General features: G+C 32.3%; 1 protein-coding gene across 2 annotated transcripts in view; it reads left to right on the top strand.

Annotated features, from left to right (window-relative positions):
- LOC114331491 (zinc finger protein 664-like) overlaps nucleotides 1-16,611 on the top strand; it is a 51,750-nt gene extending 35,139 nt beyond the window's left edge. Inside the window, exon 3 of one of the 2 annotated variants that reach the window (XM_050643673.1) lies at nucleotides 15,124-16,611. In XM_050643673.1, coding sequence (XP_050499630.1) covers nucleotides 15,124-15,839 — 716 coding nt within the window. In that variant the 3' untranslated portion in view covers nucleotides 15,840-16,611. Of the gene's footprint in view, nucleotides 1-7,576; nucleotides 10,423-15,123 lie in introns of those variants that run through there. The other variant, XM_050643672.1, reaches the window with a different exon arrangement.
- The last annotated feature ends 1,401 nt before the right edge of the window (nucleotides 16,612-18,012 follow it).

Here is an 18,012-nt window from a genome sequence, read left to right as displayed (position 1 = left end):
CGAATTTCCTAAACCTGTTGTCCGATTTGAGTGATTCTTTTAGTATGTTATAGCCTTATTATTTAAGAATATCGGTGTAATAATATTGTTGCTAGACAGGTAAATGTCATTTTATACCGGGCGTAACAATCAAACTGTGTTTTTTTCTTAAAGTTCGGAACACCCTGTGGAATATTCTAGCATATATAAAATACTGAAATTAAAACTCAATTATAGCCTTAGGCTTTCTTAACATTTTATTTTTTAATTCGTTTTCTTATGTCTTTAACAACTAGCCATGTTTTTCATCAATAAATCCTCATAGTAGGATGGATTTAGGAAAGTGTGCTAAATTTGCAGTTACTCGAGCGTTATGGGGACCTATTCGCGGTGTGCAAGTACTTGGAAGGGATACGCGAAACGATCGTGCGCGAATAGCGGAGAAATATTGCAACTTTCTTAAATAATTCATATTGTCAATTGAAATTGTCAAATTGACGTACATTTTATACCTATTGTCATTTAAGAAGAAAAATTATATATTGTTCACAATATTGATATGATATGCAATTATTATATAAAGGTAAATTTAATTAATTGTATTTTGCTTGCAGTACTGCATTTTAATAACTAATTTTATTTACTACATACAATTGTTTACGTTTAAATAGCATAACCTAAATCTTATTTTTTCTTATTATTTTTTTGGACTATGGCCTTGAAAATTATCCAGTAACCAGGACCATATGATTGGCAAATATAATCAAAAGTGCGAATAAAAGTGCAGAGCGTAGAAATAGGTGTCGCTTTTCCGAACTTGCACGGTCCCAATTGGATTGTGAAGAGTGTGTGTTAAAACCAAAAAAGTTAAGTTTTCCATAAAGTGTGGGACTCTCCATTTTTTTAATTTAATTTTCCATTTCCACCAATGGTTTTTTCCGATTATAGCGCCATCTATCCATAATTGGAAAAAATGTTGCGAATAAAAGTTGCTTATTTTTACGTCAAGAATCGAAATCTGCAATAAAAATTGGGGGCTCCTATTTAAGATTTTAAAGTAACCCCCTCACCCCACCTCCGTGGGGGGTCGTGTTTGGTACCATTCGATAGATTTTTGAAAAATATTGAATACGTGTATTTTGCAGTTTTACGATCTGATGTTCATTTCGCGAAATACCGTATTTAAAATTTTTAATTTACCCCCACTCCTCCGTGGGGTGACGTGTTTAGTATTATTCGATAGATTTTTGAAAAATATTGAACACGTATTTTTTAGTTTTTCGATCTGAAGTTTATTTCGCGAAATATTCGCTTTTTTTGTGAAACTTTGTGACTCACCCATTTTCTTACTATCGCCCCGAAATATACCCTATTTTGTACTTAACATGTACTTAACTTACCTTATCTTAATCTGATGATTTCGAGTTTTTCTAAGAATAGATTTTTTTCGGTCCCCCTTAATGAATTCCCGGTGTTAAGAACCAATATATGGTATAGAGGTACATTTACAGGGTACAAGGTTTCTCCCCATGTGATAATCTGACGCGCCCGAGTAACTGCAAAAATCCCCGCTTGGGCTCCCCTACCATCATTAACTGCTTAGTTTAATAAACAAGCCTAAAGTAATTCAATAGATGTACAGTAGAACGTCAATAATCCGGATTAGTTGGGACCGGACCCCATCCGGATTATCAAATTATCCGGAATATCGAAATTACCTAAAAAAAGCCAGTATACACATTAAAGTACAACAAACGTTTTAAAATTGTATGTTTTCTCTTGTACAGTAAAGTGTCTAAAAATAGAGGTGAAATTAATCAAAACATTTTTTTTATGTTTAAACACTGTATTGTAATTAATTTATAATAGCAGCATGTGTACAGTAAAAAACATCAGACATTATTTGGGCTTTTAAAAAATGTGTAAAATATTTTTGAACTGCGGTAGAGGTTCGTTTTTCGCACCTAAGTTCTTAATTTATTTTAAAGGAATCAGATATTTTTGCTAGATACAAATCCGGATTATTGACGGTCCGGATTTTTGACGTCCGGATTATCGACGTTCTACTGTATTAAATAAATAAATTATTAAGCGATGCTACAATGACGGCCACCCGTGGATTTGAGCTGAACTAGCTTCGAGGGGGGTTTTAATGTCAAACGCTGAGCGCACATGCATTTGAATCAAGGGCGGATCCAGGGAGGGGGCCATGGCCCCCTCCGAGAATTTAGAATATTATAAATTTAAATATTTGCAGTTTAAATGTTTTTAATTTCAAACACGTATATATGTACAAAACAGGGGATAAACAAGTTTTCTGGGCTAAAATTGAAAAAAAGAAGTAACGGAGAAGCTTCAAGAATGAATTTTGAGTTTTTTATAAATCAAAATGTTGATAATTTTACAGAGTGCCAATTGTTAAAACGATCTTGACAGCCATCAAAATCGTATAAATTTCCATATTCTATACACACAAAGAATAAAAAAGAAGTGAAGCGTTACTTGGGTCACTAGCACTTAGAACAAAGAAGTTGGTTGGTATTTTCGCACAGTCAAAAGGAATTGTTTTACAAATATTGCGTTTCATTTTTCTAATGAAAAATATGGTCACAATAACGGTATGACAGCTCAAAGCCTTGTCACGAAACCTTTAACATCTTTCGCCAAATTCATGAGCAAAGACCGAGTCATATAAACCCATGAAAAAACATCATGCCACAAGGAGTGCGTTCAGGTTGAGCTGGATTTTCTAAAAAGTTATAGCAACCCTCAAAAGTCAGTCATTAACCAGATAGACTCTCAGAGGTCTAAACAGAAACAAAAAATAAAGACAGACTACGCTTAAGAGGGAAAGAAAAAGGCCTGGCCTGGCAGGAGAAGCATTGGAAAAAATAGTATTAAACTTGTTGAAAGAACTGCACTTGGATCCGAAGAAATGTGTAGTAGTCCATGTGGTGAGACCGCTCCCGTCTGGAAAAATTTCTGATTCGGTTTCTTTGTGGATTCCTATTCAAAAATGTCCTATTCAAAAATTCCTATTCAAAAATGTTAAACAAATATGAAGGGTGCCGGGCGGAATTTTTGGGCAGAAATTGTTTAAACAATTTTTTTAAACAAATACAAAAGATGACGTTTTTTGCTCTGAAATATATATTTTTAGGTTTTTTAGGTCATTCTAAACAAGAAAGGTATTTTGTAATTTTTCTCAAAAATTGATAGTTTTCGAGTTATAAGCGATTTAAAACCTGAAAAATGCGAAAATACGCATTTTCGAGGCTTAAAAACTCATATTTAAATTAGTATTTTTGAAGTTGTCATATACTTAATTTGAAGTTTAAACATTCAGCTTCAAGATTCTGAAGAGTGATCGCGTCTAACCTTAATTTAAATCGTTGTTTTTTAATTGTTAAATATGCATGTCCATCCGATTTTTTTGCCGGTGCGGCGGGCTCTATTCCAAAAATCTCCTATTTTCCTCTGAAAAATATTTTTTGTAGATTCTTTTAGACATTCTAAATAAAAAAAGTTTCTTGACACTTTTCTCAAAAGTGAATGGTTTTAAAGCGATTTAAAAACCGAAAATACGATTTTTGTCATTTTTCGGATTTTAAATCGCTTATAACTTTAAAACTATTCAATTTTGAGAAAAATGTCTTCTTATTCTTCTTTTTTCTCATAATCCTTAGTGCCCTTCAGGGCGTTGAATAAAGAGAAAAATGTCAAGAAACTTATTTTATTTAGAATATCCCAAAGAATCTAGAAAAAATATTTTTCGGAGGAAAATAGATGATTTTTGAAATATAGCGCGCCGCACCGGCAAAAAAAACTCGGATAAGCATGCATATTTAACAATTAAAAAACAACGAAATAAATTACAGTTAGACGCAATCACTCTTCAGAATCTTGTAGATGAATGTTTAACCTTCAAAATAAGTATCTGGCAACCTAAAAGATACTAATTTAAATATGAGTTTTTAAGCCTCAAAAACAAAAATGCGTATTTTCGCATTTTTCAGATTTTCAAACACTCATAACTCTAAAACTATCAATTTTTGAGAAAAATTACAAGATACTTTTCTTGTTTAGAATGACCCAAAAAACCTAAAAATATATATTTCAGAACAAAAAAACGTGATCTTTTGTATTTGTTTAAAAAAATTGTTTAAACAATTTATGCCCAAAAATTCCGCCCGGCACCCTTCAGATTTGTTTAAAGGTGACATTTTTCAATAGGAATCCACAAAGAAACCGAATCAGAAATTTTTTCAGACGGGAGCGGTCTCACCACATGGACTATAGGAATCGGTACTATGGCAGGAATGGTGAGTTTTAAGGCACGTCTTAAAGTGTGTGAAAAGTGATTTAAAACTCACCATTGTAACCTTAATTTTTAAAAATTATGGCCCCTCCCGAAAATCGGTCCTGGATCCGCCCTTGATTTGAATCCAGTATGTAATATTCAGTATTTATTTTTGCATGTTTTTTTACAAATTTTATATACAACATCGACGAAAAATGAACATCAGATCGAAAAACTGCAAAATACACATATTCAATATTTTTGAAAAATCTATCGAATGGCACCAAAACACGAGCCCCCACGGAGGTGGGGGTGGGGGATTTAATTTAAAATCTTAAATAGGAGCCCCCAATTTTTATTGCAGATTTGGATTCTTTACGTAAAAATAAGCAACTTTTATTCGACACATTTTTTCGAATTATGGATAGATAGCGCTATAATCGGAAAAAACGATTGTTTCAAATGGAAAATTAAATTAAAAAATGAAAAGTCCCCCACTACATGGAAAACTTAACTTAACCATTTTATGGTTTTAGCACATACTCTTCACAATCCTATAGGTCCCCATAACGCTCGAGTAACTGCAAATTTAGCATACTTTCCTCAACTTTTTTACTATCCCACATAAATAAATGAATCGAAAAGGGAAATGTTAAGAAGGCCTAACTCTACAATCGAATTTTAATTGTAATATTTTACATATGCTAGAATATTCCACAGGGTGTTCCAAACTTTAAGAAAAAAACACAGTATGTTTGGTACACCCAGTATAAAATTATATTTACCTGTCTAGCAACAATATTATCACAACGATATTCTTAAATAATAAGGCTATAACATATTAAAATAATCACTCAAATCGGACCGCTGGTTTAGGAAACTCGAGACATCAAACATGTCCCATTTTTAAGGCGTTCGGCTAATTTTGCCGGTGTGTATTTTGTTATTGTTATTAATTTAATTTATTGTATTTAAATAAAAACACCCATATAAATTTTGCATTTTAAATTTATTGGGGCTCATATAACGAAGCGAAAACTATCTTTATCGCTTGAATATAAGTATAGTGTAGTTGATCCAAAAGATGGCATAACCCAGACATCCAAAGTGAAAGTTACCCTTCAACACCAAATTGTTCTATATGGTCCACACAATGTCCAGAAAAAAGTCACACCATTTTGCGCGTTGGGTTTGGGGGGGGGGGAGAGGGGGGAGAAATCGGTAAATTCGTAGTTTTTTAAGTTTTTCGCCAATATTTCTAAAACTATGCGGTTTAGCATGAATTACCCTCTATACAAAATTGTTCTACATTAAATTTGAAATAAAAAAGGCCCTATGCATAATCTTTCTAAAATGAATGGTTCCAAAGTTACGGAGGTAGTATAGTATAACTGGTCCAAAAAAAGGCCTAAACCAAACATCCAAAGTAAAAGTTTTCCTCCAACACCAAAATGTTCTATATGGTCTACATATTGTTCAGTAAAAAGTTACACCATTTTGAGCGTCCGGTTTGGGAGGGAGATGGGAGAGAAGCCGGTAAATTAGTAGTTTTTTTACGTTTTTCGTCAATATTTCTAAAACTATGCTTTAGCGTAAACAATGTTATATACAAAAACGTTCTACATGAAATTTAAAACAAAAAATGTTTTGTACATAATTGTTATAAAATCAACGGTTCCAGAGTTACGGAGGGTGAAAAGTCGAGGTTTTCGATACTTTTTATATTTTTTGGGCAATATTTATGATATAACTATACCAAAACCCAGACATCCAAAGTGAAAGTTATCCTCCAACAATAAATTGTTCTATATGATCCACATAATGTTCAGAAAAAAGTCACACCATTTTGAGCGTCGGGTTTGGGGGGGAGAGGGGAGAGAAATCGGTAAATATAAAAAGTATCGAAAACCTCCACTTTTCACCCTCCGTAACTCTGGAACCGTTGATTTTATAACAATTATGTATAGAACCTTTTCTGTTTTAAATTTTATGTAGAACATTTTTCTATAGAACATTCCTTACGCTAAAGCATAGTTTTAGAAATATTGACGAAAAACGTAAAAAAACTACTAATTTACCGATTTCTCCCCCATCTCCCCCCCAAACCGGACGCTCAAAATGGTGTAACTTTTTACTGAACAATATGTGGACCATATAGAACAATTTGGTGTTGAAGGAAAACTTTTACTTTGGATGTCTGGGTTAGGCCTTTTTTTGGACCAATTATACTATACTACCTCCGTAACTTTGGAACCGTTCATTTTAGAAGGGTTAGGCATAGGGCCTTTCTTATTTCAAATTTAATGTAGAACAATTTTGTGTAGAAGGTTGTTCATGCTAAACCGCTTAGTTTTAGAAATATTGACGAAAAACTTAAAAAACTACGAATTTGCAGATTTCTCCCCCCTCTCCCCCCAAACCCGACGCTCAAAATGGTGTGACTTTTTTCTGAACATTATGTGGACCATATAGAACAATTTGGTGTTGGAGGATAACTTTCACTTTGGATGTCTGGGTTTGGGTCTAACTATACCATACTAATACAGGTGTATTGAAATTAAGTATGTATCAAACTGAAATCTATTTTGTGATTTGTAGTCAAATAAACTTTAAAATTATTTTTTAAATAATTTTTTTCATGGGTTTTTGATAACATAATGATATAATTTGGTATGTGAAAATTGTTGAATGGACCTGTATATTATAAGTACATATATTATTGTACTCATATTGTAAACCTTTATTGTGTTATAGAATTAAATACATTATTAGTTATTTACTCATACAATTGCTTTATTTAACTCGTAAAGACTGTCCCTTAAATAACAAGAAACTGATGTAAATACTAAGTACCCAGAAAAATATTCTGGAAAACTGTTGAATGTTTCCTTATGTCGATATTGTGGGTTAACTTCATAGATATAATAATCTGTAGATTACGCAAGGTATGGGCCGCTCTGTGGATCGAGCCAATATTAAGGATTGAGTGGTCTAGCCATCTTTGTTTGTCACATGAGCGGGATCGTTTAGTAAAAAGAGATAAATAGACCACCGATTGATTGCCCGCGCGTTACGCTTTTTTACTCAGTATGCCTTGTCCACGGTTAATATGTGTATGGTTGACTGTCGCTGAACAGTTTACTATGCTTCACATCACAGAGAGTTAAGTGATCTGTGCATCACATTGTCATTTTTCACAAGCTATTTTTGACAGTTATATTAATTTTTGTCACTGTTTTCTATCTTTGTTAATATTTTTCCTTGTAAAAGCATTTTTATGGTTGGTTTGTATTTTAGATTGTCTTCAGGAGGAGAACAAAGTGAAAACAGCTGAAAATTCATTTCCTAAAGAAAAATATAGCAGTAGAAACAGTGAAGAAACAGCATTAAATATTAGTACGAAACTTGAGACTGGTGAAGAACCCTACATGTGTCAAATTTGTTTAAAGCAGTTTTCCGGAACAAATAGTTTAAAAAGACATTTGAAATCCCATAAAGAAAAACCTTACAAGTGTGAAATTTGTTTTAAACAGTTTACTCGAGGAGACAGTTTGAAAATTCATTTGAGATTTCACACTGGGGAAAAACCTTACATGTGTGAAATTTGTTTTAAACAGTTTTCTCAACTGGGAAATATGAAACAACATATGAGATCACACACTGGAGAAAAACCGTACAAGTGTGAAATCTGTCCTAATCAGTTTACTTACAAAAGTTCTTTGGATACACATCGAAAAGTTCACACTGGAGGAGAACCTTACAAGTGCGAAATTTGTTATAAACAGTTTTCTGATATTGGAAATGTAAAACAACATATGAGATCACACACAGGAGAAAAACCCTACAAGTGTGAAATCTGTTTTAAGCAGTTTACTCGAATGTATCATTTGAAAGATCATTTAAGGATACATAATGGAGAAAAACCATACAAGTGTGAAGTTTGTTTCAAGCGGTTGTCTAGTCAAAGTCATTTGAAAAGACATTTGATGTCACACACCGGAGAAAAACCTCACAAGTGTGAAATTTGTTTTAAGCAATTTGCTCAAGTATATAATATTAAACAACACATGAGATTACACACTGGAGAAAAACCGTACAAGTGTGAAATTTGTTTAAAGGAGTTTGCTCATAAATCATCTTTGGATATACATACGAAAGTTCACACTAGGAAAAAATCTTAAAGAGCAAAATTTGTTCTAACACATTCGGTGACCATCTTGCACAACCACCACATGGCTGATATCACGTACTTAAATGGTTCAGTTAGTAACGAAATACCACCGCCAACACTCATGCGTCGTCGGCACCCTTGATGAAACCTTCATGTCGACACACTGTCGGCTTAGGCTGTGAACAAGTTAAACAATATTCTCGAAAAAGTAATTTGTACAGACATTTGATAGTCCCCACCGTACCGTCAGTGTACAAATTGTTTTTATCAGTTCCCGAAGTATGTCTTTTGAAAAAAAAACATTTTACTGAGGACTGTCACACTTGGGAAATTTAAGTTCATTTACGAGTTAATATTAGTAGTACATAATATGTACTACTAATATTATACATTTTATTATACTAACATTACAGAACTTTATTGTGCTATATAATTAAATACATTATTATTTATTTACTCATATAATTGCTTTATTTAACTCTTATGCTGGGGCCACACTAACGTCTAATGCCTTTAATAATTATCGCATTATTTGACATTAAAGAGAGGTGTAGCCACGACGTAGCCCGCTAATTTGTTATTGCCATTATTAATCTCGTTAAACGTTAGGCGATAGCTCGAGTTTCGGTTTCTTTCGACACATCAAAGTAGTTACTCCGTCACTTATCGCGTTGTTGGCTACACTAGCGCTGTTTTAATTATACGCAACAAGTTCTAACTTGCAGTGCAGCAGTGTAATTTGTTTTGTGAAATACATACTATTCTACGAAAATGAAGTGGTGTAATGAAAAAATAATCGAATTTTTAACAGTGTTTGAATGTTGAAACACTGATGAAACGATGAAACAGAACCTTGTTTATGGGATCCCCGAGAAAAATCACACAAAAATCGTGGTGGTTCATGGTTTTTCCTTGATCCATTTATAAAATAATAAATTCATGAAAATAATAATTAGCACTCATAAAATATATAGCATAGCAGCTTCGACTTCCATCTTGAAATTATTTGATTAAAAAACGCGTTTTCTACTGACTACGCGCTAAAATAAGTGTGGCCAGTCACTTTAATGCATCATTTTTGGTGTATATGTTACAGTTCAAGTTGATTATCCAGTTGGAATTGACTTTTCCTAGTTCGAGTCGACCCAAACGGCTGGTTTTAGTAAAAGTTGATTATAAATATAAAATGAAGATTTTTATTCAACATTTACTTGTAAAAGTAGACTCCAACTAGTTAAAGTATACTCTTCCCAATGCCATTTAGTAAAAGTTGATTCACACAAACAACCGATTCTAGAAATTAAATGTTACCGTATATTATGTTCAAATGGTGATATTTATAGTCCATGTCTCAAAACCAAATAATAAAATAGACCACACATAACATTTTATTAGTTTGCAAAGATTTTTATTTTGGTTTTTTATATATGTTACAGTTCAAGTTGATTATCCAGTTGGAGTTGACTCCAACTAGTTGGAGTCAACTCTAACGGCTGGTTTCAGTAAAAGTTGATTATAAATATAAAATGAAGATTTATATTCAACATTTACTAGTAAAAGTAGACTCCAACTAGGAAAAGTATACTCTTCCCAATGCCATTTAGTAAAAGTTGATTCACACAAACAACCGATTCTAGAAATTAAATGTTACCGTATATTATGTTGAAATGGTGATATTTATAGTCCAGGCTGTATCGTCGCCCCCGTTAGGTAAATTATTCCAGTTCGATTTTTTTGCACAAACTTACTCAAAAAGAGGTCCTTATAACGAATCCACAGGGTGTCAGGTGGTACCGTAATCGAAAAATTGTTTAAGCATTTTTTTTAAACAAATTCACAAAAAAAATTCACTTCAGACATTTTTTTACATCATTAATTTGGGTCATTCGGAGCAAAAGAGGTCTTTTGTGATTTTTCTGTAAAATTTATTGTTCTCGAGTTATACGCGATTTAAAATTTGAAAAATGCGAAAATGACCATTTTCAAGGCTTAATAACTCAGTTAAAAATTATTATTATGAAAGTCAGAAAGTCACCAAATCAAATTTTAACGACTCCCCCTACAAGGTACTGAAGAAATATTTGTCATTATTCCATTATTGTATTACTAAGCTGTTATTTTTAATTATTAAAAATGAGCGTATTAAGGCGGCTGTCACTGTGAGTGCGACTGAGATGCACCATTGGACGGTCGGAATGGAGGATCTTACTCGCACTCACATTGACGGCCGCCTCAACACGCTTTTAGCGCTCATTGTTGATAATTAAAAATAACAGCTTAGTAATAAAATAATGACAAAAATTTCTTCAGGATCTTCTAGGGGGGGCTTTAAACTTTGATTAGGTGACTTTCTGACTTTCATAATAATAGTTTTTAATCGAGTTATTAAGCCTTAAAAATGGTCATTTTGAATTTTTCAAATTTTAAATCGCGTATAACTCGAAAACTATCAATTTTAGAGAAAAATCACAAGATACCTTTTTTGCTCCGAATGACCAAAATAATCTAAAAAAATTGTCCGGAGTGAAATACTTAGTTATTTATAAAACAGTTCGTGAAGTATGCTTTTTGCGCACGCACGCTATGTTTAGAGTGCTATACATCGCCTAAGTGCGCAAAAAGTACTTCACGCACAGTTTCATAAAATATTTTATCTACCAAAAAACAAATAAAAAAATCTGCAACTCTTCGTCACTGGAATACATTCCCATTTTACAATTTTTTAGAACTTTGACATTTAAAAATTCAAACTTCTGTCAAACCACAAAACTGTCAAAACTTTTTTTGTAATTTATTGCTCACATGTCATCACCATGACAAGGCGAAAGTTAAGGATATTTGATTATATGAAAGTTTGCTAAAAAACAGTGCGAAAAAGTAAATCCCATTTAAAATACATTATTACTTCAGGCACACTTTAAACCCTTCATGTACTGCTATCTATATTTACAATTTTCACACAATAAAAACTTAAACATAATATAAGGTAGAGTAGATAAGAATTATTTTTGTGAATTTGGTTAACACGAATTGGTTAAACAATTTTTCGACCGCGGTACCGCCTGACGCTGTCTATTTGTTATAAGGATGTATTTGTTTGAGTAAGTTTGTGCAAAAAATCGAATCAGAATAATTTACCTAACGGGGGCGACGTTACAGCCTGGACTAATAAGTAGTTGAAACGGTCAAAACAAAGAGACGCACACTCATCAAAAATGCACGTGAGATTATACTCGTATAAATTGTATAATCTACTTTTACTAACAAGAGTTAGGAAGAGTCAACTTCAACTAGTAAAAGTTGATTTAAATTTTTCAAATCAACTTTTACTGCTCGTTTCAGTTGGAGTTGACTCGAACTAGGAAAAGTCAACTCTCACTGAGAATCAACTTGAACTGTAACATATAAATTAATACGATAATGAATGTTAACCGTTCACGTTAGTATGGCCCCAGCATTAAGCTAGTCCCTTAAATAACAAGAAACTGATGTAAATACTCAAAAAAAATTTCTATTTTTTCGACAATATCGACATATTCCTTATGTCGATATTGTGGGTGTACTTTCGCTGAACAGTTAATTATTCTTCACATTGTTATTTTTCACGAGCTAATTTTGACAGTTATATTAATTTTTGTTACTCTTTTCTATTTTTGTTGTTATTTTTCCTTGTAAAAACATTTTTATGGTTGGTTTGTATTTTAAATTGTCTTCAGGAGGAAAACAAAATGAAAACAGCTGAAAATTCATCTAAAGAAAAATGTAGCAGTAGAAACACTGAAGAAACAGCATTAAATATTAGTATGAAACTTGAGACTGGCCATGATTCCTACATGTGTCAAATTTGTTAAAAGCAGTTTTCCGGAACAAATAGTTTAAAAAGACATTTGAAATCCCACGAAGAAAAACCTGAACATAGAAAAGTTCACACTGGGGAAAAACCTTACAAGTGCGAAATTTGTTTTAAGCAGTTTACTCACAAAAATTCTTTGAATAGACATAGGAGAGTTCACACAGGAAAAAAATTTACAAGTGTGAAATTTGTTTTAAACAGTTTTCTCAACAGGGCTTTTCATCGATTGTCATTTGTTTCGAGCTTCTGTCATATTATGTATAATCTGTGTATATTAATATTATACGCAGATTATACAACATATGACAGAAGCTCGAAACAAATGACTGTGAATGAAAAGCCCTACTAGGACATATGAAACCACACATGAGATTACACACTGGAGAAAAACCGTACAAGTGTGAAACCTGTTTTAAGCAGTTTACTGGAATGTATAATTTGAAAGATCATTTAAGGATACATACTGGAGAAAAACCGTATAAGTGTGAAATTTGTTTAAGGCAGTTTGCTCACAAATCATCTTTGGATATACATACGAAAGTTCACACTAGGAAAAAATCTTAAAGTGCAAAATTTGTTTTAACACATTCGGTGACCATCTTGAACAACCACCACATGGCTGGTATCACGTACTTAAATGATTCAGTTATTAACGAAATACCACCGCCGACACTCGTGCGTCGTCGGCACCCTTGATGAAACCTTCATGTCGATACACTGTCGGCTTAGGCAGTGAACAAGTTAAACAATATTTTCGAAAAAGTAATTTGTAAAGACATATTTGATAGTACCCACGGTCAGTGTACAAATTGGTTTTATCAGTTCCCGAAGTATGTCTTGAAAAAAAAACATTTTACTGAAGACTGTCACACTTGGGAAATTTAAGTTCATTTATGACTTAATATTAGTAGTACATATACATGTAATGATATTTATAGGAATAAGGACAGCTGTGTTGCTCTAGAATAAAGTATTTTATTAAAACATGTTTTAATACAACATTTACAATATTTACCTAGAATAAAGAAACGACATTTAATGTCAATATTCCCAATCTATGATTATTTCTACAAATAAGTGAAAATAAAAGTTTCATAAATGCTTGACATTTCATAAATGACGACGTCTGTCAATCCAATCTCTTCTCAGCTAGTGACGGTTCGGCAGGCCAGGAGTGTGTTCCGAATTTCTAACGTTGGCTGACTGCGTTCCAATTTGAAATTCCAATTTGAGATGACATCTTGGAGCACAGCAATATTAAAATGATGAAAGTATAATATGTAGTTTCATTACATACATATTATTATACTAACATTACAGAGAAACTGATTGTGCTATACAATTAAATACAATATTATTTATTTACTCGTACAATTTACAATTTATTTTCTCATACTGAAGGTTGAACAATCTTCTCGAAAAAGTAATTTTTTAAAGATATTTGGTAGTACTCACCGTCGATGTAAATTGTTTTATTTGTTCCCGAAGCAGGTCATTTAAAAAAACATTCTGCTGAAGACTGTCACACTTGGAAAATTTATGTTCATTTATGATTTTATATTAGTAGTACCGTTGATTGAGGTATTGGACGGTATTAATATTTCAATCAACGGTAGTACATAATATATTATACTAACATAGAACTTTATTGTGTTATATAATTGAATACACTATTATTTATTTACTCATGCAATTGTTTTATTTAACTCTTTAGGACTAGTTCCTTTAATAATAAAGAAACTGATGTAAATACCCAGAAAACAGAAAAATATTCAGTACTAATTACACGAAAGCTCTAAAATTATCGATTTGTATCCCGAGTGATACTTTGACAGTTTTACAAATTATGTCAAAGTGTCACGAGGGCCAAACAAATTGGTAATTTTTAAGACTTCGAGTTAATTCGGTAAGATTATTTCATGAATAACTTAAATAATTTTCACTAATATTTTATTGATATTTTCGCCTGAATATTTGCTAAAGCTGTTCATGGTGTTCTCTTTGACAAGTTATAAAATATTAATTGTCATGGATGTCACTGAATGTTCATTTTTGCGTAGCAACGAAGGGCATCCGACGTAATGCTTGACGACGGGAAATTATGGAAAAAAATTAAAGAAGTATTTTTTCTTGTAGGTTTCTATTGGTCAGAATCTCTATGAAAACTGTTGAATGTTTCCTCGTGTCGATATTGTGGGTTGCCTTTCGCTGAACAGTTTATTATGCTTCACGTTGTTTATTAAAGTTATTTTATCTACTCTATGTCATATTATGTATCAGTTTTTAGTTTGTGAAAACTGTCATTATAGATAGCAGTGCGTGAATTAACAATGTATGTTAAATGGGATTTACTTTTTCGCACACTTTCAATGGGTTTTTGGCACACTTTCATGTAATCAAATATCCTTAACTTTCGCGTTGTCATGGTGATGACAATATGAGCAATGACTTACAAAAAAATTTTTGACAGTTTTGTGGTTTGAAAGTAGTTAGGATTTTTAAATGTCAAAGTTCTAAAAATTGTAGAATAGAAATCAATTCAAGTGACGAAGAGTTACAGTTCTTTTATTTGTTTATCGTAGAGTAGATAAAATATTGTATGAAACTGTGCGTGAAGTTTTTTTTGCGAACTTACGCGATGTATAGCACTCGCTCCGTTGTCGCTCGTGCTCTAAATATCGCGTGCGTTCGCAAAAAGCATACTTCACGAACTGTTTCATAAATAACTATTTTACAGTTGTATTAATTTCTGTTACTGTTTCCTATTTTTGTTGCTATTTTTCCTTGTAAAAACATTTTTATGGTTGGTTTGTATTTTAGATTGTCTTCACAAGGAGAACAAAATGAAAACAGCTGGAAATTCATCTCATAAAGAAAAATGTAGCAGTAGAAACACTGAAGAAACAGCATTAAATATTAGTATGAAACTTAAGACTGGCCAAGAATCCCACATGTGTCAAATTTGTTTAAAGCAGTTTGCCAGAACAAATAGTTTAAAAAGACATTTGAAATCCCATGAAGCAAAAGATTACAAGTGCGAAATTTGTTTTAAGCAGTTTGCTCACAAAACATTTTTGGATACACATAGAAAATTTCACACTGGGGAAAAACCTTACAAGTGTGAAATTTGCTTTAAACAGTTTTCTCAACTAGGACATGTGAAAAAACATATGAGAGGGCACACTGGAGAAAAGCCTTACAAGTGCGAAATTTGTTTTAAGCTGTTTGCTCGCAAATATTATTTGGATAGATATAGGTTAGTTCACACAGGGGAAAAACCTTACAAGTGTGAAATTTGTTTTAAACAGTTTTCTGAACTTGGAAATGTAAATCAACATATGGGATCACACTCTGGAGAAAAACCCTACAAGTGTGAAATCTGTTTTAAGCAGTTTACTCGAATATATAATTTGAAAACTCATTTAAGGATACATACTGGAGAAAAACCATACAAGTGTAAAGTTTGTTTTAAGCAGTTTGCTCACAAATCATCTTTGGATATACATACGAAAGTTTACACTAGGAAAAAATCTTAAAGTGCAAAATTTGTTTTAACACATTCGGTGACCATCTTGAACAACCACCACATGTCTAGTATCATGGACTTAAATGGTTCATTTAGTAACGAAATACCACCGCCGACAGTCGTGCGTCGTCGGTACCATTGATGAAACCTTCATGTCGACACACTGTCGGCTTAGGCAGTGAACAAGTTAAACAATATTCTCTAAAAAGTAATTTGTAAAGACATTTGATGGTACCTACCGTCAGTGTACAAATTGTTTTTATCAGTTCCTGAAGTAGGATTTTGAAAAAAACATTTTATACTGAAGACCGTCACACTTGGGAAATTTAAGTTCATTTATGATTTTATATTAGGAGTACGTACAGTGATGAGCGTGTTAATAACCGGCAGAATAACGCAAAAGGTGGAAAACATATTCAGTTGTGATATAAAAAGAAATGAAACTAGTGAAGGTGGGAAATTTAGATATAAAAACCTATAGATTTATATTATATTTATTGTTTCCCACCTTTAGCCGTATCGGACGAGTTTGGCAACTGCCACTCTGACAGTAACAGTTTTAGTTGACATACTCCTCTGATACGTCTAAAGATGGGAAAACAATAAAGATAATGTAAATTTTTAGGTTTTTATTGCTAAATTTCCCACCTCCACAATTTTCATTTGTTTTTATCTCACAACTTAATGTTTCTCCATCTTTTGCGTTATTTTGCCGGTTATTAGCTCGCTTATCACTGTATATTATTGTACTAACATTGTAGACCTTTATTGTGTTTTATAATTAAATACATTATTATTTATTTACTCATACAATTGCTTTATTTAACTCGTAAGGACTGTCTCTTAAATATCAAGAAACAAGAAATAAACAAATACCCAGAAAAATATTCTTGAAAACTGTTCAATGTTTCCTTATGTGGATATTGTGGGTTGACTTTCGCTGAACAGTTTATTATGCTTCACATTGTTTATTAGTTATTTTTTACAGTTATACAGTCGACCCACTTACTAAAATACCGGTTATAGGAATATCCCGCTTTAAGGAATAGAAATTATATTAGGTACCGAAACGTTTCTACTAGTCACCAATGATCGGTCATTAAAATATAACACTTAAAGGAATACTTTTGATTGGCACGAAAGCTTTTCCAATAAAAAAATTTTAGTTACTGATTTCTATTTTTGTTGTTATTTTTTTCTTGTAACAACATTTTTATGGTTGGTTTGTATTTTAGATTCTCTTCAGGAGGAAAACAAAATGAAAACAGCTGAAAATCCATCTCCTAAAGAAAAATATGTAGCATTAGAAACACTGAAGAAATATCATTAAATATAAGTATGAAACTCGAGAATGGCCAAGACCTCCTACATGTGTCAAATTTGTTTAAAGCAGTTTTCCGGAACAAATAGTTTAAAAAGACATTTGAAATCTCATGAAGAAAAACCTTATAAGTGTGAAATTTGTTTTAAACAGTTTACTCAAGGAGATAATTTGAAAATTCATATAAGATTTCACACTGGCGAAAAACCTTACATGTGCAAAATTTGTTTTAAACAGTTTTCTCAACTAGGAAATATGAAACAACATATGAGTACTCACAAGTGTGAAATTTGTTTTAAGCAGTTTGCTCACAAAACATCTGTGGATACACAGAAAAGTTCACACTGGGGAAAAACCGTATAAGTGTAAAATTTGTTTAAAGCAGTTTTCTCAACTAGGAAATATGAAACAACATATGAGTACTCACACTGAAGAAAAATCTTATAAGTGCGAAATTTGTTTTAAGCAGTTTAGCCAAAGAAGTAACCTGAAAAAACATTTGAGAACACATACAGAAACTAACAGAAAAATATTCTAGAAAACTAGCAAATATGTTTCCTTATGTTTGTACATGTACATTTTTAAATTATACAAAAAAAAACAATCCTCCAACATATAATTTCATGCACAATATAAATACCTATGTGATCAGTAAAGGAGTGAGACATGGATTTAATTAAAAATCCAATCAAATAAAAAATACAATCTTTAATATAGATCAGGACTTTACTCGAGTTAAGGGAAACACTAAACTTAATCATTTACTTTAAATCTTAAACTATAGTTAAATGCCATGTCAAATATTTAAAACTGTCATTGTCATCATATTATATTTGACCAGTGATGTGGGAGGGAGTCCCAC

The sequence above is a fragment of the Diabrotica virgifera genome, chromosome 2, assembly GCF_917563875.1.
Source record: "Diabrotica virgifera virgifera chromosome 2, PGI_DIABVI_V3a".
NCBI lineage: Eukaryota > Metazoa > Arthropoda > Insecta > Coleoptera > Chrysomelidae > Diabrotica > Diabrotica virgifera.
The sequence above is the reverse complement of the archived record's forward strand: the minus strand, read 5'-3'. Positions and strand labels throughout refer to the sequence as shown.